Here is a 22,929-nt window from a genome sequence, read left to right on the forward strand (position 1 = left end):
GCCGAGCAGGGTACCACCGTTTCCTAGACGACGAGAGCAAGAAAAATCTCCATGATATAACTAACCACGTCTGCTATGGCTCGTTTGGTAGGTTGAAACCACGCCCATAACGCTCAAACCTATGCGACATTACGCCGCCACTGTTAGGCCCTTCAGTAGAAGGCGTTTGCCCGACGCCTTGTCCATTCGACTTGACACTTTCTAGGTCCAGTTGTGTCAGGCCGTCGATTGTTCTCTGGTAGCTCTCATTGCTGATCTGACCACCCAAATAACGGGCCTGGCCGCTCAAGTTAAGTCGTCTCGCAACGAGGTCTTTCACAGTCGAGACCGAAATGCCGTAGCTGCTGTCAGCCAGAGTTATGTCTTCGAAAATGTTGCACCGCTCATTAGTCAAAGTCTCGCCCGCATCAGCGACAACGCTCATGCATTGGCGAAGGCTCTCCTTGGCCTCTTGAAGCTGTGCAATTTGGGTAGCTTCGTGCTCAGACAAGGGCACTGCAGACCTCATCGCTTCCATTCTTTTGTCGATGACATTCTCATGGGTTGGAAGCCGTGATACTAGGGATTGGATAGAGCCTTTGGCGACACCCAAGCCACTCCTAATGAACATATGTGCTGAAGGCTGCTGCAAGAACTGCGGGTGCTCTTTCGAGGCTGATTCGAGTTGCTCAATCTGGGCAGCCAGTTGCGAACAGATCTTCAAACCTTCCCGAGTACTATGCTTCTCCTCCACCATAGCCATCCACTCAGGCTCATCTCGGCCGGGGCTTTCAGCCTTGGAAGCAGCTAAAGCCCGCACTCTTTCATCCAATCGTTTCATGTGCTCTTGTAGATCGTTCGTCGTATCGTGTATCAAGTCCTTGTATTCTTCAAGTGCGTCAGGCGTTATTGAGGTAATCACGCGCCTGTAAAACTCCTACCATCAGTTGACTGCGCAAATATAGGCCTGGAATTTGTTCCTTACATGTTTGCATTGGCCAGCGCTATATTGATAGTGGATTTGTATCCAGCAAGCATCTCTCTGAAATCAGTTATGTCTCTTTTGAGGTACTGCTGGCTGATCCAATCACGCAAGCTTGGTCGTGATGGGCCGGAATGCTTCGTGCACCGAGCAATGAGGTCGCCATACTCCTCACATGTCTTGCCGCAACGGAGTAAAGGAAGCTTTAGAGCATCAAAATTGATGTTAGAATTGTTGTCAAACGAGATATACTACGTAAGTGCCATCTCAACACGGTAGATCGACTGCGTGCTCGTGCGATGTCCCAGCGTAGGCTAATATCTATTTGGCAAGTGGCCGTGCCATGCGAAGTCATCACCGGCGGAGATCGCGGTCGGCATGTTGCGCAGTCAGTCTCTGATGGCCAGTCGCTCGTGGAATCTTCTAGAATCTCTAGATGACCTGATAAAACTTGACGCCTGGGACAGAGTGGCACAGAGTAGCACAGACGGGGAGCGTAGAGGGGATCGCCGAATCTTCTAGAATCTTTAGCACGTGACCTCAAAAAAAGTCAAGTACAGATTACTTCGAGCGGAGCATTGCGCACGGTGGAGCCCCCCCCCCCCCCTTTTTCTCTTCTTTTTTTCGCCCTTTCCGGTAGGCTAGGCCGACTTGGCATGGGACTTAAAACCAAAATGGAAAGATTATCTATCCGTCTCATTAACGATGCGCTACTAAAACATGAAACCCCTCGACAAGTCAATTACTCGTCAAAGAGACTGCCTCAGGCAAATCGTACTTTATGTTGTCATGCTGGCAGAATACTAGCAGGTTCAAGGGTTGGTTGAGTGTGCGATTTTTGAACTTTGCCAAATCTGGACTACCTGTGGCTGAGCACAGTGTGTACCTTTCGGAACGAAGAGACGAAAGGTTCTTCCTTCTGCGTTCCTTCCGCGTTCCTTCCACGCCCTCTCTCCCACCCTAAAAAGGAAAACGCTCGGAACAACGCAATCAACTCAGACGTGATTGGCCCCCGCTCAAGAGGGACAACAATAGGACTCGGGTATTAAAAGCTAGGCCCCGCGCTATCTTTGGAGTTTTATCGCACCTCCGACCCCGCTCAATCGACGAAGGAACCTAACGCACATCTCTAAAGACAGCCTAGGCTCGGCGAAATGGCAACAGCTAGGGAAGATCTTATCATAGCTCCAGACGATGACATTGAATCCCCTCTGCCAACACCGCATAAGCATGAGCTAGCTAACCTTGAGTCTAGGTTGCTAACGAACGCGACTCCGCAGTTAGGGATATATGGGTGGCCACTTGCTCGACGTCCTGCTTAAAGAGACAAGATCACTGATATAGGCGATAATAATAGGACAGCGCATCGTCAACTACAAGCATAAGAAGCTCTATTATCGACTACCGACACGAAAACGGGAGGACCTATCATCGGTACAAGGATAGAAGTCGGTTGCCGATGGTTTCAGGCACCGTAGAGAACTTACACTAATGCCTGCCAACCAGAATACAACTTTCCCAACGACGACGAAGAGAACGAGAGGCTAGGTATACCGACGCATCTTACCCAGTATTAGAACTTTTATGCTTAACCCATTTAGACCTAGAGCACAATTTATGCCTCTTAACTCTCAACAACAAGCTTAGCCTTTCGCCCCCAAACCTCCCTAATTCCAATGTCAAACGGGTTCTCGACTTGGGCACTAGCACAGGCATTTGGGCAATTGATTTTGGAGACGAGCATCCCGAGGCTGAGGTAAAAAGAGTAGTCGCAGAGCCCAAGACTTCTAACTGACACTATACAACCTAGATTATCGGTGTCGATCTATCTCCCATTTAGCCGAGCTTATAAACATGATATGCGATTATAGTCGTCGCGGTAACTAACAACCATCCAGTGTCCCCCCAAATATCCAGTTCATCATTAACGATATTAATAAAGATTAGAATTATTCTAAGCCGTTTGATTATATTCACAGCAGAATGATGAACTTTAGCGTTCAGAACTAGACTAATTATCTGAGCAAGATCTTCCAGTAAGCTCTATTATAAGCCCCGTATTCCCAATATGCCAGCCCTAACTTAACTATAAATCTCGCCCCGGGTGGCTATATTGAACTGCTAGAGGTTGATGGTTTCTTAATATCCGATGATGGTACTCTTACCGAAGACCATGCCCTTTCGAAATAGTGCAAGTTTCTGCGCGAAGCAGCAGCCAAATTAGGCCGGCCCTACAAACAAACCGATAAGTTCAAGAAGATCATAGCCGAGGTCGGATTCACCGACGTGGTTAAAACCCATTTCAAGTAGCCGACGAATCGCTGGGCCAAGGATAAGAAATTCAAGGAGCTCGGGGCTTGGAATAATAAGAACACAGCCCGTTTTCTTGAGGCAGCCACTTTGGCGCCGTTCACGAGGGGGCTTGGATAGTCTAAGGAAGAGGTTCATGTTTTTCTGGTTGATGTGAGGAGGGACTTGAACGACCCGAACATTCATGCCTACTCGCCAATGTACACACATTCCTCAATTGCTTGGCTTCATGAGCTAATATATCGATAGCTGCTCGGTCTATGGAAGGAAGCCAGAAACCTGAAGCTTTAGGAAATGGATGAGAGTGAAATGGTGCTTATAATTCTACAAATGTGCCGATATTTTCAGTCCTCGGATGGATGTGACGCATGGCTAGTCATCATCAGCTATATGAAGGCCGACTGCCGCACCGATCAATCGAATCCATCACCAAGTCCCAAAACGTCAGCTGGTCCTTGCGTATCATAAACGAAGACCTGAGGGCGGTTTGACCTGTGTCTTGCCCTGGTGTTCGGTCCACGATGTGCGAAGCCCGGAAGCACGTCCCGGCTCCACTGCAGCATGTTTTTCCAGCAATAGCTACCTATTGAGCGGGCGTGATATGGCGTGTCGCATGAGTGCGGGGGTTTCCGCCCATATGACCATTCACCATTCAACCATTCCCTCCACCAATAAGGAGGCGCAGTTAGTCTTCTAGCGGCTGAACAATCCCAGGAGTTTTGCAACAGTGACCCCTATCGCCCCTAACCCTATAGGGACTTCCCTCCGGGCGAAATAAAATCCATCCATCCAACCGTAGTTGAGACCGGACGGGGAATTCCACGGTCGTAAGCGCTGCAGAGCTGGGAGTAAACCATTTGTGGACGGGAATGGCGCGTTTAACAGCTGTTGTTGCAGATGGAGGGTGTTGAAATGAGAAGATGCTAATTGCTTGATTCATCCTAAAAGTGCAGTAGGGGAACCACGGTTTATGTACAGGCACGATCTCTTGTAGAATGTTCCTCCTTCTTCCACACCTTGCCACCGCCTTGGTCGCCTCACACTTGTGATCTCCAACAGAGGGAACGGGACACCTCTCCCTGATAGACTGCTCCAGCAAGGGATGAGGAAACTCTACATGTCACTTTTGGTCGCTGTTGGTCGCTGTTGGTCACAGGCAAAAAAGAAAATTGCTCACCAAGGCCGATAATACAAGCCACTTATGGGAATTTCGCTGACCACTGGGGAGGAATTGATGGAGGATCCGATTTGAAGCGATCGGCTAAGTTCGGGCGACTGCCAAAACCGCCGGGTAATTACTAAACCCACTAATAAGAGTATATAGTCGCGATATGCAACCAAAGCCGCGTCGTATGTAATAAAGCAGATGCTATCTCATCTAGGCTCCGTAATCGCAACGTCAATCGTGACTTTGACTTCAAACCACATCAATAAGCCAAGTCCAGCTCGGAACGTGTGAGCAGAACTCCCGATATCCAAGCACATCCAGTCATGGGTCGAGCGCCGACAAGCGGATATTGCCAAACCTGCCGAAGACGTCGAGTAAAATGCGGTCAGTAGCGTGGGAGGCGCGCCTTATGCTTACCATCTAAACCTATGCTGTGTGTCTGGCTCTGACGTTGATCGCACCCAGACCGAGGCGTTCCATCTTGCCAGAGGTGCCTCAAGTCTGGGCATTCTTGCGGCGGATATGAGACGCCCTTGAGGATGGTCAACTATAGCGTCGCTCGCGGCCAGCAATCAGCTTTACAAAGAGCCCCTTCTAGTTCTCGGTCGTCATGGATGCATGGTACCCCAAGCCTTAGCTATGCATCCGAACTCAGCTTGGTAGCTTTTGATGGCCAGATATCACTCGACTACTTCCTCGCTAGCTACACCTGGGCGCACTGGTGGAAGTCGATCGTAATCACCGGATTGCAGGGCGATACTGCCTCTGCCAGCTACATAGCTTGCAGGTCTCTCCTCATGGGACATCTCGGCGTCGGGAATTCTGATGCAAAACTGCAACAACGGAGCATGCAGCTCTACGGACAGAGCATGCGACTTGTGTCGTCGAGCTTGGACATGCACCAGAGCTCAGTTCTTGCTGATTTGATCCTCCCGGTCATGATTCTGAGCATGTACCCCGTGAGTTGACCATCCAGCCCTTGGGCAGAACAGGGCTGACGCGATCAACAGTATGTAATGGAAAAGTCAGTCAAGTTGGAGCATGATCTGGGCTTGGGCCTTATCACCAGAAATTGTGGCCCCGACTGCAGCCAAGACGACAGAACTGTTTCCATATTCAGGTCTTGCAGATCGATGCTTGTAAGAATCAAGCCCAAAAATTGATCCACGGAAGGTTGATTCAAGCGAACTAACGTGGCTTGAAGATATGCACCGCCCTTGCGAAACGATGCCGAACCTTCTTGGAAGAAGATGTCTGGAAGTCGGCGCCCTTTCGAGCCTCCCATAAAACCTGCATGGATAGACTCTATGACATAACTTCGAGTCTCCCCGGGCTAGCTGAAGAGGTCCTGGGTGGGCGCAATCGACAGCCTGAGCAGGTAGTTGACGCTGTCGCAAAGGCAGAAACTCTATACCGAGAGCTCCGAGCTTGGAGATATGACTGGGAACGAATCAACCCTGGAGCGGCAACCGTGTTGACCGTTTCTGATAGCTCAAAGGCCGCCTCTTCAGTGCTAGTCAGACAGCTCCTCGGCCGGCAGATCCGATTCAACAGTCTTGGTCAAGCACTCGAGATCTTCAACTATAATGCCGCCTTAGTGTATCTATCCCGGCTGCAGGAACTCCTTCGGTCCCGAACCTCTGCATCCATGCATATCGATGTGGCCCATATCGAAAGCCAGCTGCGGGACAGACAAACCTCGTCACCCCTCCTGCTAACGAATGAACTTGAGCTTCCCTGCCTGCCAGCCTTAGAGGCGGTCCAACAGTGCGCTTACTTAGCAACAGAGTTAAAGCCAAGCGTGGCGACGAACTTCATTGCCCTTGCACCTGTCGGCATACTCTACTGTGCCTTGAAAAGCATGGGACCTCTGGGAGAGCTCTTGTCTCTGGCTGTCGCAGACATCTTTTCTGCCACACCGGCGCTTGATCAGCTGGAAGTGTTTGGGATCTGGGATACACCGGATACTAAAGAGGCAACGGCGTCTTGATGGCGATGGGTTCTAATCATGTACCTCGATCTTTTTTGGAAATGGCGAGTTATGACTGTTGATGTATTTCAAAGCCGCGCGTCTGACTACATCATCACCAAACCGCCATTAGCCGTAACCACATTCCCGCTCACCCATCTCGACTCCTCACTAGCTAGAAACTTGACGATGTCCGCAATGTCCTCTGGAGTCCCCATTCGTCCTCCGGCAGGCACATTCTTAACCATCTCATGCATAGTGTCCCGAAGCGTACCAGGGGCAGAGAGATACATATCCGTGGCCACAGGACCCGGGTTCACCGCGTTGACAGTAACCCCATACTTGGGCCCAAACTCAGCAGCCATGACTCGAGTAAAAGCCTCGAGGGCAACCTTGCTTGCCGCATAGACCGCCGTGCCAGGCATTCCCGTCCTCGCATTAGTCGACGACACGTGGATGATCCTGCCCCCCTTGGAGATGCTTGGCAGGACGGCCTGGGTCATGAAGAAGGTGGCGCGCGTGTTGATGGCGAAGACGCTGTCGTACATTTCCGGAGTGACCTCCTCGACGGGGTGAACGTCTGCGACGCCGGCGTTATTCACGAGGATGTCGATGTGGTCGACGCCAAACCCAGATAGAGTCTGTGCAACAATCTTGCCTGGAGCCGACTCCTGGGCGAGATCAGCCTGGATGGCAATCGCCGAGGTACCTAGCTCAGAGAGTTGGGATACCAGAGCTGCGGCCTTTGGGGTTGAAGAGTCGGTAGCGTAAGTGATGGCCACCTGGAAGCTGAGGTTAGTTGTGCCTAGTAGGTGAGCGGATGAAGACTAACCCGAGCTCCCTCTTGTCCAAGCTTCAAGGCGATGCCAGCGCCAATGCCACGGGCGGCACCGGTGACGATGGCGACTTTTCCGACGAGAGACATGGTCGAGGCGTGATGTCTGAAATCAAGGATCAGTTTGAATAGGAAGACAGGAGAAATCAAAGCATATGAGGAGGAGGCGTCCTTTTTATGTGCGAAGGGGATGTAGTTGGCGGGCCGGGCGCCAGTAAGCAGGGGTTAGCTTGCATTCTCACGATTGCCTAATCAGGCAAGTTTCGTCGAGGTGCATGGTGAATCACCTGGAGTAGCAGCATCACACCCACACTGATAATCGCGCTGACCAAAAAAGACCCGGACACTTACCAAGCCACGGAGCCGGCCTCACTGCAGTATTTAGATTGATATTATCAGAGTAGACTGCGGTGACGCTGAATTACGTTGAATTCCGTTACTAAAGAGCCAAGCTCGGACCTGAAGTTAAGCTGGTCCAAAGGTGTCAGAAGACAACTGGAAGCTCTGTGCCGGCTTGGGCTCTGCAGCTCTTACCAGACGGTTTTGCGCGCCGTAAAGAGACAGTCAGATGCAGCTGCCGGAGAAGTGACCTCGAGAGGACAGCAGCCAACAGTCGTCACTGCATGCGACAACTTCGAGCAGATGGAACATGTCAAGGAGCAGCGAGTTCGGGTCGTGGTCGCTTGCTGATGCTGGAGATTTTGTGACGTGACTGCCCTAGACGGCCACAAATCCACAACAACGCGTCGCGAGGGAACAAAAGCTAGATCAATGGATACTTGGAGCTTGTGGGGTCCTCCTAATATAGTTATCTTATTGATTTGTGTTGAATTGAGGCGTTTATGGCGGAGTGTAATCGGTAGGGTTGGGAGTCGACCCAGCGAAACATTATGATTACCGCAAAATTGTATGGGAGCGAAGCATCATCCCACCCAATTGCCAAGTTTTGGTCTCAGGCCCTCTCACAAGAACCACGTGATCCGCGCGTCTGTTCGCTTAGTGAGTGGGTCTGAGTGCCTGAGGTAACTAGGCGTACAAATAAGATCCGTTATGTAAGAGGCATGTGTGTGTTAGAATGAGGATAGGAATTGACAAGGGTAAGGATCACAAGTATCGTGAATAACCACGGTCAACATGAACCCCACACCACAACGAGCGTTAGGCAACAGCCTGCTGCCTATGGGATCAGCAGACTGACCACAGGTATAAGAGACCAACTCTTGTCACTCCTTAGATAGAAGAACAAGCACAATGAAGTCTCTTCTGATCACACCCACTGTTGCACACCTCGTCTTTTGAGAATGTGGCCTTATGTTGCATATGCCTCTACCCAGATTGTCACAAGAGTGCACCACAAGAGTCAGAGTGGTGTTACAGATCAGTTGCAGGTTCGGCAGGTCTCGTATCACAGCCTCGTCTCGTCGAATATAATGAGGACGAGGAAGGACGAAGACGACAGGAGAGAGTTGAATCAATGACTGATCTGTTCTCCATCTTGAGATCATCATTCATCTTGACTGACCACCCTCGTATCCGACACCAGTCGCTCACGACTCGCTTGAGACGAACGGATTCTTCTAGAAAGTACCAAACAAGTTATGCGATGACGTCATGTCTTACGTCATCAGCGGAATCAGAGGGTCGGTGCATATGGCGACCAATGCGGGGTTGGCCGATAAGAGCAGCGGCCGATACGGGATGGCGTATAGGTCGGAGTCTGTAAACGGAAGGATACGGAAAAACAGACCGATAGGGACCCAGGCCAGCCCCACGCCCACCGACCTTGCGCCACCGCTGTATCGGCCGGGCTCCACATCGGCCATTGCATGCACCGACCTCGAAAGAGCCGATGTGGAGCCCGGCCGATACAGCGGTGGCGCAAGGTCGGTGGGGCGTGGGGTCGGCCTGGTCAGTATCGGTCGAGTTTTCTGTATCCTTCCATTTATAGATTCCGACCGACACGACATACCGTATCGACCGCCTATATCCGCCAAGCCGACTGTCGTCCGTATCGGCCGCTGCTCCTGCCGGCCAACCCCGCATTGGTCGCCGTGTGCGTCTACTACGAATCGGTGAATCGGTGAATCGGTGAATCGGCAAAACGGTACAGAAGGTTCGCTAGGCGACTGTAACGAGTCTCTCATCCACATAGACAGTAAATCTTAATGCGGCGCATGCTAATCAAGAGGGCCGTGGAATAGCTCTGGCATCACAGTCCGAACAGTATACCGTATCGACTCGACAAATTGATAAAACCTGGTGGGTCCTGGCACCCCTGCTTCATGCAAGTTCTATTCCTCATACAGTTAGTATGAGAATCAGAACACAACGTCAGCTCATCTCCCCCTCTTCCTTGATTTTGGCAAATTCCTCGCGTCACGGCCGCCGGCATGCCCCAATCGAGGCCATCGCCGGTGTGCGGCTTCATTGATATCGTCTGTATGTGCAGAAGTGAGGGCATTCCCAACGGAAGCTAACCAGGGCCAAATAGACGTCACACACGACTTTGAACGCGCCGAACCCTTCGAGATCAGACAGACCTACCGCCTCGAGTACAGGCAGCCCTCCTCGCCCGGTTAAAATATAGGGATTTCCCTAGCAAAAGAAGGCTATTACTACGGTTGGGTTAGGGTGTGAAGTAGTTAGGCTGCCGATGATGTCTTGAGCCGGGGAAAGGTGTGTTTTTGCAAGGTCGATAGAGACGACGAAGGACAAGTCAATAGCTAAGGTACAACTATAATACATGATTCAGGCTCTTCCTCCACTGTAATCGGGGCCTCGGCAGTAGTCCCATCGGTATATTTCCTCATCAGCCGTCTCACAATATCATCCTTATTCCCACCCACCAAAAGTCCAAGCCCCTTGGCCATTGTCTTCAGCTGTTCCTTCTTTAGCTGCATGAGACCAATATAAAGGTCCTCTGGGGTGTTGTCTTCGTCCCCAGCTAACATAAGCTCCTCAAAGTCCGTGAGGGTATTCACAACTTCTTCCTCCTTGACGATAATCTCCTCAGCAGTCTCCCAACCCGTAAAATCGATCTCGTCGATGTCTTTGATGTGTATGAGGTGGTCTTGGCTCCCGTCGGGTCTCACACTAATACCGCAGGTTGTAAATGACTTGGCAATCATCTCAGGGCGTTGGGCAAGTCGTTGAATAGCCCGTGAGACGACCCATGTTGTCATTATCCTCTTATCCTTGACGGACCACTCTGTCTGCCCTTGGGCCTCCTTATTTATCATGTAAATAAGGGTTTCTTCTCGTAGCAAGTCCTTCAATGGTCTGTTGACGGACACGTCAAGCGGTTGAAGCTGACCCGTACAGCCCGGCGGGATAAGCGCCCTCGTCACCTTCTGTTGCCGTAGCTGGTCTGTGACTTTGTCAGTCTTGTGAAATGTGGCGACGTCCATTACGAGAAGGAAGTCTCGTGTTTTCGCCTGTACGTCCGCTAATTCGTCCTTAATCCAGTCATAAAATAAGTCCTCATTGTTGTACGCTGTCTCATTGTACGCGACAGTCACGTCTGGTGCGTAAAGATGGCCCTCATCTGCGAAAATCCTGCCTTTTGGGCCGGCGGTGCCGTGGAAGATGATCTTGGGCTTTAGTCGGAAAGACCCGTCGGCGAAGATGTACATGATCAGGGTGGCCTGTCTCTTGCTCCACCCGCTACGGTCGGTCTTGCCGGCCACGGTTTTTGCCCCACGTAATTCCCACGTACTTCCATCGAGATATTCGAATGGAATCGGGGTCTCATCGACGTTTAAAGTCCATTTCTTCTCAAAGCGACGAACGGGCGAGTCGAGGATATAATTTATAGTCATTTTGGGTGACTGGTCGTGGCGCAATTGCAGTGTATTGGTGTTGTTAGATACCCGGCGGATAAAGCAGAGGAAGTTATTCGTGACAGCCCTGTATTCCTCAGGGCGACGACTTGACTCCTTAGTGATCCGACGCTTGACGATGCCTCGCCGCCGCTTAAAGCCCAGCCACCAACCATTTGAGAATGTGAATACCTTCACTGACTGAGGGTATTTATCTTCCCAGATAATCTGGGCCTGTCTCCTGAACCATCCAGTCGTTACGATAAGCTTCTTGTCCCGGGCCTCCAGAAACAGCCGGAAAAGCTCCTCCTCGAGGTCCGGCCAGTGGGGGGAATAGCTTCGTTTCTTGATGTCAAGGGCGGCCTCCTTATCCCGTTTCCAACGGTATATTGTCTGCTCGGGAATTAAGAACTGGATTGAGGCTTCTTTGGCCAGTGGATGACGATAACCATTGACAGAAAAGTAGTGACCTGGATCGTATATCCTATGATGCTCTAGGAACATAAGGACCTCGACTTTCTTGCGTGGTGAGTATGTATTCTCACGGCGTTGCAGTGGTTTTGGAGGAGTATATTTCCGATGGGACAGCGGCTTCTTCTTTGGTCCTGATTTCCGAGGCGTAATATTGACTGACCGCTCCACAAGTGTCATTTTGACGGAAAAACGGGGTCATGATAGCTTCACATCGGATGAAAAAACAGGTGATTTACGTTGGAAGGGGGAAAATCCCTCAAACATTGCAAAACCCTGGTCTGATATTGCGGGGAAGAGCCTCGAGAGTTTATCATCACATACTAACTATATGAGGAATAGAACTTGCATGAAGCAGGGGTGCCAGGACCCACCAGGTTTTATCAATTTGTCGAGTCGATACGGTATTAGAGAAATAGAGTAGCTACGGTCGTGTCGACCGTCGCCGAGTGGCCTATAATTGGCTCGTCTTAAACAAGAGTTGCTATGATCCGATCAAGTGGTACTAAAAGCCGCCGAATGATGTGGAAGCCAACCAGCTTGTGAGAACTCGGAGCCCAAAACGCCAACTCCCCGGCTCCATCACAACAACGCAGAAGCAACTGTCCCAGCACCTAGTCTGAGACAACCCCGTACCAAATTAGACCCATGACGGCTCCCATGGCAATTGCTACGGGCGGGCTGACTCGAAACCAATAGCCACCCACATAGCTCGTGGCTGTCACGACAACCCACCAAGGATCAACAGCCAGGCTGGTGCCCTGCTGGAAACCTTCATCGATGTGGCCGATCTGCCAAAGACGATATACTGCAGTGTAAATTAGGCCGACGGCGGCCGCATTGACGCCTCTCAGGGACGACTTGACACATCTCCACCCTCGCACCGCAGTCCAGACACCCATGGTCCCGTGCACCGTAAGTAAACCGGGGATGAAGATTCCTAGAAACCCGAGGACGGCGCCGGCAGCAGAATTATATCCACCATAAATAGCAGTCAGGCTGCCAAGATAGACCGCGAAGTTAAAGTTAGGTCCTGGGAAGGCTTGGATGAGGGCGAGTCCGATTAGGAAATCTCGAGGGCTAACCCAGTTTTCGGCGACAATATACTCCCGGAGCAGCGGGATCACAACTGGTCCACCGCCAAAAATGATAGTACCAGCGAGGTACATGTTGGCGAATAGGCTGTATAGACGTGATTTATGCGGCAGAGTACCACGTAGAACCATGACGACGATGAAGGAGACGAGGAAGACCAGGATAAGCAACAGTCCAAATTTCCAGCTGATATTGAGACGCCGTCCCTCGGGAACAACGCGACGCTGGTTTTCGACCGTCGATGCTTCGCGTTCGGTAATCGGGAGAGTGGCATCTTCATCCTCCCTCTTGTTTGTGGAGCTCGAGCTGTTGCCGTTTTTGCTGTGGCTGGACGGGCCAGCATCTGTGTTGGATTCGTTGTGGCCGTTTCTTGCGGCGGCTTCTTGCTGAATTTGCATCTCGACGCCCTCTTCTGATGCATTCTGGGATTGCTTGGACTTCTTCCGGAAGATAGCAGTAATGGCTTTTATGGGACCGTGGAGCAAGCGAAAATCATGAACGACGGTCGTGATGCCAGCCAGAAACATCAGTAGCGGGAAATACCAGAGCGCATTGTACATCATCCCGGCTGCAGCCCCGAGAAAGACCAGGACGCGGGTTATATTGTCAGTGATGGCCTTCTCGGACAACTGGACGGCCGCGAGGACGATGATACCGACAGTAGCAGCATTGAGACCGGACAGGAGAGCATACACGGCTCGAGGGAGAGATTCGCCAATGTTGGAGACTCCGATGGAAAGGCCATACATCCCTAGAGCTCCGGGGAGACTAATAAAGGCCTCTGTCAGCTTCTTACAGCGAGGTCGGAGTTCTGAAACGTACCTCCAGAGTAGGAAGCCGAGGAGGGCAGGAAGGAAGCCGTCATGGAGAAGGATGATGCAATAATGCATCTTGGTGCTGCCAGGGCCTGAGAAGGCCTGGCAGACGCTGAATAGCTCCTGGTACTGCACCATCGTCAGCAACAAATCTCCTAGTCAACTCATCCCTGCGAATCCCGGGAAACCTGTTCTTACCACTTGCTCGTCGATCCATGAGAGCTTGGCGACAAACTTGTCGTGAAACTGCCGTAAAATACCGTCAGTCATTCTCCTCTTTCCTAAGCCTATGTGTTGTGGTCCTCGCGGCACCGAATCCGAGTTAACCCATCCACCGGAGGGCCAAAGTCGACTGGCTTTTGAGAACGGGGCTCCACAGTGGAGCGTCGGCGGGGTGGGGGTGGGGGAAGCACTCACCATCTTGAAGTGGACCGGCGGTCCTCCGAATGAGGTGAAGCCCAGATACCAATTCTCGCGAATGGTGTTCCAGAACCGCCCACCCAGGTTAACAAGATGAAGTCCTGCCCACTGCTTGATCGCCATCGTCTCTTTAAGTTGAGAGATGCTGCTTTCGGGTTCTTCTATTCTTGATTACTAGCTATATAACAATCTGCCTGATACTGGACGGGATCCTAGACAATCTGTGAGGGTATGTCCCCGAAGAATCAGATAAAAATGAAGATGAGAGATTGGAATTTGAGTGTGGACTGATGGATGGCAGTATTTGTATTCATAGAAAGAACTGGCTGGTGGGTCTTCCAGAAATTGTCTCGCTGTGGGGTTTGTCGAGGCAGCCAATGACAAGTGTTGTTGTGTGGCACGTGCCACCAGACTCTGCAACTCAAATTACACAGATGCTTGCTGCTCGATAAAGGTGGGCCTCACATTCTTGTACAAAAATATCCTCGACATGTGGGAGCGATATGACGCAGCAAATCGCCCCCATGTGTCACGATCCATGCCGCGACCAGGCGGTCAGGAGTGGCAGAACGACCGTCGGCCGGAACAACGTCCCCCCCGCTCACGCTGGAACAGGTGAGCCGGACCCACCCGCTCACCACGAGTGAATCCCAGGGAAGCACTCACGACGGACGTCGTGAGCATCCCAAACCACAGGAGTATATAGCACACACTCATCAGCTCTTTCCTATGTACCAGCTACCTCAGCTATCAATACAACTTGGTTACACTCAATACCTTTGAGCACATTACCAGACGTGACAACCGCCTCGCCCAGAGTAACGCACCTGATCCTCTGCCAACATGAACCCAGCACGACCGGTTTATCCCTTGGGAAACACACGATCGTCGCACCCTTGAGCAAACGTTTGAAAATAACACCACGACAGCCAGACTAGGAGCCATTGAAGGAACAGCCTCAGAACCAGGCAGGTGGCGACTCGCTTATCATGTACGTTACGACCAAAAGATGCTACACGAAGTGTAGAATCTGCTGACAAGGTGGATTTTCAGTGCACTGCCTCGCCGAGCCACGTAACGATGCTCTGGAACGCTTACTCCGTCTCCACAAGCGTCAATCACCCCTGATGACCTAAAAGAAGAGACAAAGCTGGCGATGGCCTTTCGAGAAGAAAAGGCTAACAACAGCGATGGCACGAAGCGTGGCGTAGACGAGGCAAAGCGACTGATCTTGCTCGGGCTTGGATCACGGGATGATTTGTTGCCCCCGATCTGGTGGTGCAGAAGTTGTCGCTGACGTCGGGCGAGTGGACGGACGAAAATAAGGCTATTACTTTCACTGTTATGGGAGGACCGGAAGCCCTGCGAGGGAGAGAGGTGTGCAGGTCGGGGGAAAGGCGAGCAATAAAAGAGGCGATCGGCATACTCCTGCCCGTCAGCATTGTGAAGACGAAGGTGCTTGAAAGGTAGCTTATGTGTGGATTTTACTCTCCCCTTGTATGCGAAAACGAGAATGAGCCTCCGGATAAAGAACCTAGCCAACCTGAGCCGTAAGGAAGTCAAATGCCGAGGTGATCTGGCCTAGGCTGAACTGAACTTCAAGGATCCCAGGCCTCTCAGACTGTTAGGGGTGCTCGCTGTACCGAGCATTTCCATCAAGCGCTGTGCTGGGGCGCTGGTGAGGCGTGTTTGAGATCCCACCTTCAGTAAAAAATAGCATTGACTGCAACCTTACTTAGGGGGCTTACAAGGGCCGTACCACGGGATCAGTTCCCCAATGAAGCCTCTGCGCCACTCACAGCCCTCCTCTAGTTCCCCACACGAAGCGTCAGAGCCTCCCCCGGATGGTATCGGTACTTGGGCTTGACCTTATTTCTGGGCCTTCCCTTGACACAAGCGCGCGTATGCTCAAACGAGAAGAAAAGGGGGGTTTGAGATCAAAGAGAAGAACCCGGTAAAAAGGTCAGCAATGAGTGGATTATGCTCAGCAAATCCCCTAGTCCACGGCTGTAGCCAAGCATAATCTTCCCTGGTCAGCATTGCCGTGCCCCAGCTCAAAGTACCTTGTGTCCCAAGGCTGTCTGACGGCCGAGTCCATTACCACCATCCCAGCCCCATCTTTAAACCCCCCCAAGTTCCCTCCACCCACTGGCTCCGGCTTAATGACGCAGGGAAAAAAAGAAGGCACAAAAACAGGCACTCTCGACGTCAAACGAGCGACCAGAGATCGGCCGCCGAGGACCCAGTCTCCGTAACCCGTACCCGCTGCAAGCCCAGCAAACGCCCTGATCCGCGCGCACTCGCTTCCCCCAGCCCCCGAAGCAGTCAAGCCCCGACTCTTTTGTGACGACAGAGCGAGCGAGACGCGCGACGAGTCCGAGCTTCAAATAACCCTAACCCTGCGCCCTCCCCCGATCCGATCTCCTTCTCCTCCTCCGAATCATGCACCAATACTACAAAATGGCCGACTCGGGTATAGGAAATATCACTGGCGGCTTACGGCGCCGCTTCTCGGTGCGGCTCATCATCTCCTACGCCTTCGACTGGGCCGTCCTCATCTTCTTCGCTGCAATCGGCGTCGTCTTCGACCGCATCGAGCCCGCCAAACGACCCTTTTCTCTTGTCGACCCCAACATCGCGTGAGTCCAATACCATCCTAATTGCGAGCATCAGGCTGACCCTCGCTCTACATCTACAGCTTCCCATACACCGAACACGAACTCGTTCCGATCTACCTACTCTTCATCCTTGCCATCGGCGTTCCTGCTGTCATCGTCGCCGTTGTCTCCTTGATCTTCGTTCCCGGACCAACTGCCCCCAAAGGCACACCCAAGACGCTCATCTTGCAGCGTAAGCTCTGGGAATTCCACGTCGGCTTGCTCGGCCTCGTTTTCGCCCTCTCTCTAGCATGGTTCTTTACAAGTGCCATAAAGAACTTCTTTGGCAAGCCTCGCCCCGATCTTCTGAGTCGTTGCGAACCCGACTGGAAGAACGTCAAGGATCATATTGCTGGCGGCTACAGCTGGGGCAACATGAACGGTCAGCTCGTCTACGCCAGTATTTGCCAGCAGACAGACTCGTACAAGCTCGACGACGGCTTCCGCTCTTATCCCAGCGGCCACGCCTCCTCCGCCGCCGCCGGCCTAATTTACGCCTCGCTCTTCCTAGCCAGCAAGTTCTCCGTCACCATCCCCTTCGTTACGCCTTCGGCCGCTGTAGCTGCGGGGGCTACTGGAGCTGCTTCTCACGCCGCCTTCCCTTCCCGCCTGAGCCCTGAAGTTGATCTCTACGAGCCCACTCGCGCCCGCGGCTTCGACGACCGATCTGCCACCTCCTCGCTCACTACCAAGGTCTCGCTCTTTGGCGATATGGGCCAGCACAACGCCAAGATCCAGTCTCTTCGCCGTCAAGCTGCTGCTCCCCCCGTCTACCTCCTCGTCTTCACCCTCCTCCCCTTCGGCGTTTCCATATTCGTCGCCGGCTCCCGTTGGTATGACATGCGCCACCACGGCTTCGATATCCTCTTCGGCTACCTGATGGGTGTTGTCACCTCCTTCTACGCCTTCTACTACTACCACCTTCCCATCCGCACTGGCGCAGGCTGGGCCTGGGGTCCTCGCAGCGACGAACGCGCCTTCTGGGCTGGCGTTGGCCGTCTGGGCTATGCTGGTACGGATGAGGAGCTGGGTATTTACTCTCGACGAAACGATGTGGGTATTTCTGGTGATACTTCGTACCCTCCCATGGCGTCTACCCTTGCGCAGCGAAATATGCAACAACATGATGATCAGGGCAGTGAGCGTCGTCCAAGCCAGAACTTCCGGGATGTTGAGCTACAGCGGATGGACGAGGCGGATTGTGCCGATAACCTGTTTGGTGAAAACCGCGTCTAGGAGCCGCCCTGTTTCGAGTTGTAATTTCTTTTAGCATGGAAACTCTATAGCAATGTGCGTGTGTGTGCAATTCATTTAAGATATATGTACGGTATTTCTCAGGATATAAGTAAAAGTAGAATCTAGACGCAGGACAGCTTTAGGTAGATCTTAGTTTTGGCACGACGTAACACGAACAATAAAAACGACCGATTCAATCGAATATGACATATCTGTGTGAGATTACCTGAGTGTGAGTTCACTCTAGTGAATCACCTAGATGTGTTCACATCCTCACAGTATGGACGTAGATCCTTCACAGTGAATATTCACAGACTTCAGGAGAAGGATCTCGCAGAAAAGAAGAATGCTTCAGGATTAACAGCTATAATTCAAGAAATTTGTTCGTACTCCGGTTAAGACTAGCCCAGCCCTCGTGCCTTTCTGCTAAACGCCAATCCAGAACCGACCAAACATACCTACGTAACCTGGAAGGGGACGGCTCAGGGGGAGATGCAAGTAGCAAAGTCGGGCAATGAGCCACAAGATGCGATATGTGCATCTGACATACAGTAACAGTGCGCATGGGCCCAATTTGGTTGTATTTCATCAAATTACAGGAACGTGGCCTAGTGCTATCAAGCTAGCTAGCTAACAACTGCCAACCTCCAAAGTGAAAACCAGGCCTCACATCCTGAGCCTCACCATGAGATTCGTCGCAGTATTGTCAGGAGTCCTAGCTCATGAGTTCGTCATATGTCGGCAGAGCCTCCAAACCATGCATATCAGACCCATGCGGCGAGAATGTAGCGTAAGGGTCGGAGCTTGCATGGGGTTGTAACCTAATCGGCAGGCCCCATGTACGGCTGCGGTCCGGGCCGTCCTCGTCCTCTGCCGGCAGCGAAAAAGTGTCATCCTCCGGTAGGGACGGCATCGGTGGTCGTGGATATGCTACTTGCAGTGGTACTTTAAGGTCCATCTTACTCGCGTACGCGCCACCGAAAGAGATGTTGAAAATCACTGAGTAAGCGCGGGCCACAAGATGGCTAGAGAAGGTAGCCTGTAGCCTTCGCGATGGAGTTATAGGTACACAGATCGATGTCTGCAACCTACAAGCGTACTGCCTCTCGGATGGCGACGTGTCTACCCAATGACGCGACGCTCCACTGCTTCTCGAGGATATATTTGAATCCCGACGAACTGAGGTGTCTTCATAGGAGGGAGGTGCACTTTCTCCTAGATGATCTACAGTTTCATCTGCGGCCGATTCTAGATTCGGGAAAGTCCACTGGAAATTCTGGAATGTTTGGCTGTCTAGCCTTTGAAAGTCCTTGTAAATATGGAGGAGGGAACCATGATCCGTGGATAGACTCTGCGCAGGTATACATGGTAATTTTTCGGAAGAATAATAGGTCTTGGCGCAGATGGCGGGATTGACCACGATAGTAGTGTATCGCAGCCGGCGAATGGCGGCTAGGTCGCACTCGACAGTGATGTCAAACTCGCACTCAGTCGAGACGGGGGCTTGATTTGATAAATACGCGAGTGGTGGTGGCTCCTTCGTGGATATAGTGACAAGTCCCAGGCGGCCATAGAGAATGCTCTTCCATAGCGGTCGGCGTACGCTAAGTGTGAAGTCGCTAGGGCAACTTTCGGTATGGATTAGGGGCGGGACTTCGTGGTACGGCAGGAACTCAATCGGCTTGCTCATTACAACGGTCATCATCGAGTCCGCTGTGGTGGGCGTTTGCAAAGTATATGTCAGAACAATTTGGAGCGAATATAATATCGATATGTCCGGAAGAGGTACCGGGCTCCAGGAGTGGAAGTAAGCATTCCGAGAGTTAAAGGATGGAGGAAACGTCTGGCGTGTAGGCGGAGCAAACTCGGACCCATCCGGCATGATAAAGAGGAAAGGAATGCCGTATATATACTCGGAGATCCGCACCTCAGAACTGAGTTCTTGCGGAATGGAAGGGCGACATGCAACGTCTAAGAACTGCACTATATCAGTTCTACTCTGTGAAGTTAAATGATCTGTAGGACTAACCGTTTTGCAGCCGTTGCGTCGCGTACCATCATGAGCCACAACTATTGTCGTCTCTGTACCTATATATGGGTCAGTATAAGTACTTAGAAGCACTACAATAATATCGGTTGGCGGTAGAAGAACGCAGCTGAATGGACACACTGGGCTAACCTTGGAGGTACACTTCTGCCCTGGTGAAATGCAGAGGTTGTTTTGCCGTTACGCGAACTCGCCCTTCTAGTTTTTCGGCCGGTCGCACGCAGCGGAGATTGTCTCTACCCAAGAGGTCTATATCCACGTCGAGGTTATCCACGCTTCCGCGTGGAATTGGAGGCTCTGCCATGGTCACACGTAGTGCCAGCCCAGCTTGACGCTTTCGACACGTCGTAGGCAGGTACTGGGCGAATGCTATGAATGCCACGGATGCGAAAAGAGTCGACCTGGCTTGTCAATCTGTCAACGCTTCGCTGGCGTCTGGCGGCTTATCTGTCCCTGGCAGCACATGCTAAAGCGAGCCTCGACATCTCCGCGAGCTCGGCACACCAGGATATCGCAATGAGAGGGATGGTAAGTCGTCGGTGCACCCTCAATCTCACCGTATGACTCTAAGGCGCCCAATCAGATTGCAGCCATGACAGGATCCCGGTAATAAGGACCAACTCGGGCAACAGATCTGCCCCTGTTACGTCACTAGCTGCTTCGTGGCTTTACTACGGTACGAGGCATAAAGTATGTTAGTTCGCCCCACACAACAGCAGGGGTCAAAGGGGTCACTTTCCCGGGTCGCGATGTAGCTTCTTGCAAAATTAGCTATGGTCTTTATCTAGAATCGAGTATGCATTCTATTAGCATTAATAATAGCCTGGCAATGGTCCTTTATTGATTCTAATAGCTCAATAAAGAAGCTATCATTAATTGCCTCCCAAGCTTCCTTCACTGCAGCCCTTAGCTGGTTATATGACTGCTGCTCTGGGAAATGCCTCTCTATATAATCCTTTATCTTATTCCATACGGTCTCGATTGGATTCAAGTCCGGTGAAAAAGGCGGCTATTTAATGATCCTGATACCTCGAGCCTCAAGCTCAGCGATAGTCTCTGCCGCGGCGTGGGCAGGAGCATTATCTTGCATGAAGATATGACCCTTATCCGGATGAAGACGATGCCATCCATATACAATAGGGATGATATGTTCTATATAGCTAGAAGCCCGTATTGAGCCCTAATCCTTTTCCCAAAAGACCCCGGGGCCCTTCCCTGAGAGCCTATAAAAGCAGCCCTAGAATATCTACCCCTTCTTCTGTTGATGCCGGTCAATGATGCAGGTTAGATTAAGCTCTTCGCTGGGCCTATGAGTGACCCAGGTTTGTGTGTGCCTTCCTCCTGTAACCCAGGTCTCATTAGACTATAAAATAGCTATCTAATTATTAAGAGTCTAATCAACGCATCGCTTAGCGAAGGCAAGTCTTTTCTGCTGGGTAGCCTCTGTGATTGGGGGCTTCCGGCGAGCTACGTATCGTTGGAAGCTAGCCCGACAAAGGGCATTCTTCACAGTATAGACCGAGCAGTCCTAGCCTAGCTCCTGTGGAAGCCGCTAGTAAGCCATCCACCTTCCTCTCCGAGAGGCATATACGAACTCGATCAATTCCTCTACTTGAGCTTGTGTAAGCAAGGGAGGCCGGCCAGAGGGGCGCCGAGGCGTTGCTTGGGTTGTAGCTGCGTGTTGGACTTGCCGAAGCGTAAGGCGAAGATGCGTAGCTATTTGTTGATAGGTCTAACCGGCTGATCGAAGCGTTCGAATCGATATATGGGTATCGCGGCTTGTATTGCTTGCGCGGTTTGAAGGCTGCGGCGAGGGGGTTCTTGGAGGGGCGCTTCTGAGCTGCGTAAGAAGCTCCTGATGCTGCCGGGCAAGTTGCTCTTGGAGCTGCTGTTGAAGCTGTTCTTGCTGTTGCAAGATAAGCTGTTGTTGCTCTTGAAGCTGCCGTAGCTGCAGCTCGAGGTCCTGACTCGAAGCCATAGCAAAAACGCGATCAAAGAAGGGCTCAAAATGTGTTGTGTTGGTGTTAGGTTGAGATACGCGAAGAACGCGAAAAGTGACCTCTCTGACCCCTGCTGTTGTGTGGGGCGAACTAACATACTTTATGCCTCGTACCATCTCCTTGCTTGCGCGAAGACTACCAACGCGTACTTTGCAAGGAACTAAACCAATTACGGTTAGTGCCTCAATTAGCACACTCTGGCCGCAATATAATCATAACAGCCTCCTGCACGATACACCAGGCGCTTAGATAGTACCTTAGCAGTGGGGCGAATACGCGATGGTAGTCTTCGCGCAAGCAAGGAGATAGTAGTGAGCAACTTGTGCTCTGCCAAGCATAAAGCTAATGCGACAAACTTCATCTAGCCAATGAAGCAAAGCCCCGCCATTCGGCACACGGTCTTACACTGCCGAATGCTGAGTGGGTCAGACGACCGTGCTGCGCCGCAAACTTTTAGAACCGAATCTCAATTGGGTTCGGGTGTGTGTTCACGTTGCCCCACTCTCCAAGCGTCTTAAATCTTTTCTCCTTGGGCCAACGATTTGTCGGCCTTTGAATGGCGTCTCCTTAACATCAACGAATCCAACCTCAGCCACAAGGCGTTTGAGTTAATCGGCCTCTGAAAGGAGTTCCGTGCTTTTGGGCTGCTTTGACTAGATGAACACCCCATTTTCTGAAGAGCAAGATCTTTGGTAAGAGTGTTGTTGTCTAATAATATATCGACGTCCTGGAGCTCAGCGTAGCCACCCAGCGAAAGATTTCTAGTCAAAGATCAAGTGGTACTAAAAGCCGCCGAATGATGTGGAAGCCAACCAGCTTGTGAGAACTCGGAGCCCAAAACGGCAAGTCTCCGGCTCCATCACCTCAACGGGCCCTGGTACCTGGTGTGGAGCTGTTATCGATAAGATGCACTGTCATCCCTTGGGGGGTCAGTGCTGTCGGCACCAACAAAGCGGGGAGCTCGGATTAGTATTGATCCGGGATACCTGGACACACAGTAGCCGTTGAAACGATGACAACAAATGGAACCAACGAGCCCATCGCCACGCAAGTCAATCGTGTCAGTGATGATTGTTTCTCCCGCGATACTATCGGCATCCAGTCCGTGCTCAATGCCATGTTCAGAG

The 22,929-nt window shown here is 51.6% G+C and overlaps 5 protein-coding genes and 2 pseudogenes across 7 annotated transcripts, besides 2 other annotated features; 3 read left to right on the plus strand and 4 right to left on the minus strand.

Moving 5' to 3' along the window:
- Nucleotides 1-73: 73 nt before the first annotated feature.
- Nucleotides 74-820, minus strand: NCS57_00677700 (uncharacterized protein; the record flags this gene model as incomplete). Its single annotated transcript, XM_053056655.1, has 1 exon — nucleotides 74-820. The coding sequence occupies one exon, from the start codon at nucleotides 818-820 to the stop codon at nucleotides 74-76; it is 747 nt and encodes a 248-aa protein (XP_052912850.1).
- A 1,498-nt stretch (nucleotides 821-2,318) lies between these two features.
- NCS57_00677800 lies at nucleotides 2,319-2,801 on the plus strand (annotated as a pseudogene). Its single transcript has 4 exons — nucleotides 2,319-2,409; nucleotides 2,468-2,509; nucleotides 2,563-2,717; nucleotides 2,772-2,801.
- Nucleotides 2,319-2,801: a sequence feature.
- Nucleotides 2,802-4,762: 1,961 nt separating this feature from the next.
- NCS57_00677900 (Zn(2)-C6 fungal-type domain-containing protein) lies at nucleotides 4,763-6,429 on the plus strand (the record flags this gene model as incomplete). Its single annotated transcript, XM_053056656.1, has 4 exons — nucleotides 4,763-4,823; nucleotides 4,905-5,398; nucleotides 5,450-5,578; nucleotides 5,644-6,429. The coding sequence occupies 4 exons, from the start codon at nucleotides 4,763-4,765 to the stop codon at nucleotides 6,427-6,429; spliced, it is 1,470 nt and encodes a 489-aa protein (XP_052912851.1).
- An 86-nt stretch (nucleotides 6,430-6,515) lies between these two features.
- NCS57_00678000 (uncharacterized protein) lies at nucleotides 6,516-7,333 on the minus strand (the record flags this gene model as incomplete). Its single annotated transcript, XM_053056657.1, has 2 exons — nucleotides 6,516-7,190; nucleotides 7,241-7,333. 2 exons carry the CDS (start codon nucleotides 7,331-7,333, stop codon nucleotides 6,516-6,518), a joined length of 768 nt encoding a protein of 255 aa, XP_052912852.1.
- A 2,633-nt stretch (nucleotides 7,334-9,966) lies between these two features.
- NCS57_00678100 (uncharacterized protein) lies at nucleotides 9,967-11,712 on the minus strand (the record flags this gene model as incomplete). The annotated part of the gene is made up of 1 exon (XM_053056658.1): nucleotides 9,967-11,712. The coding sequence occupies one exon, from the start codon at nucleotides 11,710-11,712 to the stop codon at nucleotides 9,967-9,969; it is 1,746 nt and encodes a 581-aa protein (XP_052912853.1).
- Nucleotides 11,713-12,146: 434 nt separating this feature from the next.
- Nucleotides 12,147-14,027, minus strand: NCS57_00678200 (annotated as a pseudogene). Its single transcript has 4 exons — nucleotides 13,860-14,027; nucleotides 13,641-13,688; nucleotides 13,450-13,571; nucleotides 12,147-13,395 (listed from the first exon to the last, which is right to left on the minus strand).
- Nucleotides 12,147-14,027: a sequence feature.
- Nucleotides 14,028-16,304: 2,277 nt separating this feature from the next.
- Nucleotides 16,305-17,755, plus strand: NCS57_00678300 (AcidPPc domain-containing protein; the record flags this gene model as incomplete). The annotated part of the gene is made up of 2 exons (XM_053056659.1): nucleotides 16,305-16,501; nucleotides 16,561-17,755. The coding sequence occupies 2 exons, from the start codon at nucleotides 16,305-16,307 to the stop codon at nucleotides 17,753-17,755; spliced, it is 1,392 nt and encodes a 463-aa protein (XP_052912854.1).
- Between the last annotated feature and the right edge of the window lie 5,174 nt (nucleotides 17,756-22,929).

Source organism: Fusarium keratoplasticum, chromosome 5, assembly GCF_025433545.1.
Source record: "Fusarium keratoplasticum isolate Fu6.1 chromosome 5, whole genome shotgun sequence".
Lineage (NCBI taxonomy): Eukaryota > Fungi > Ascomycota > Sordariomycetes > Hypocreales > Nectriaceae > Fusarium > Fusarium keratoplasticum.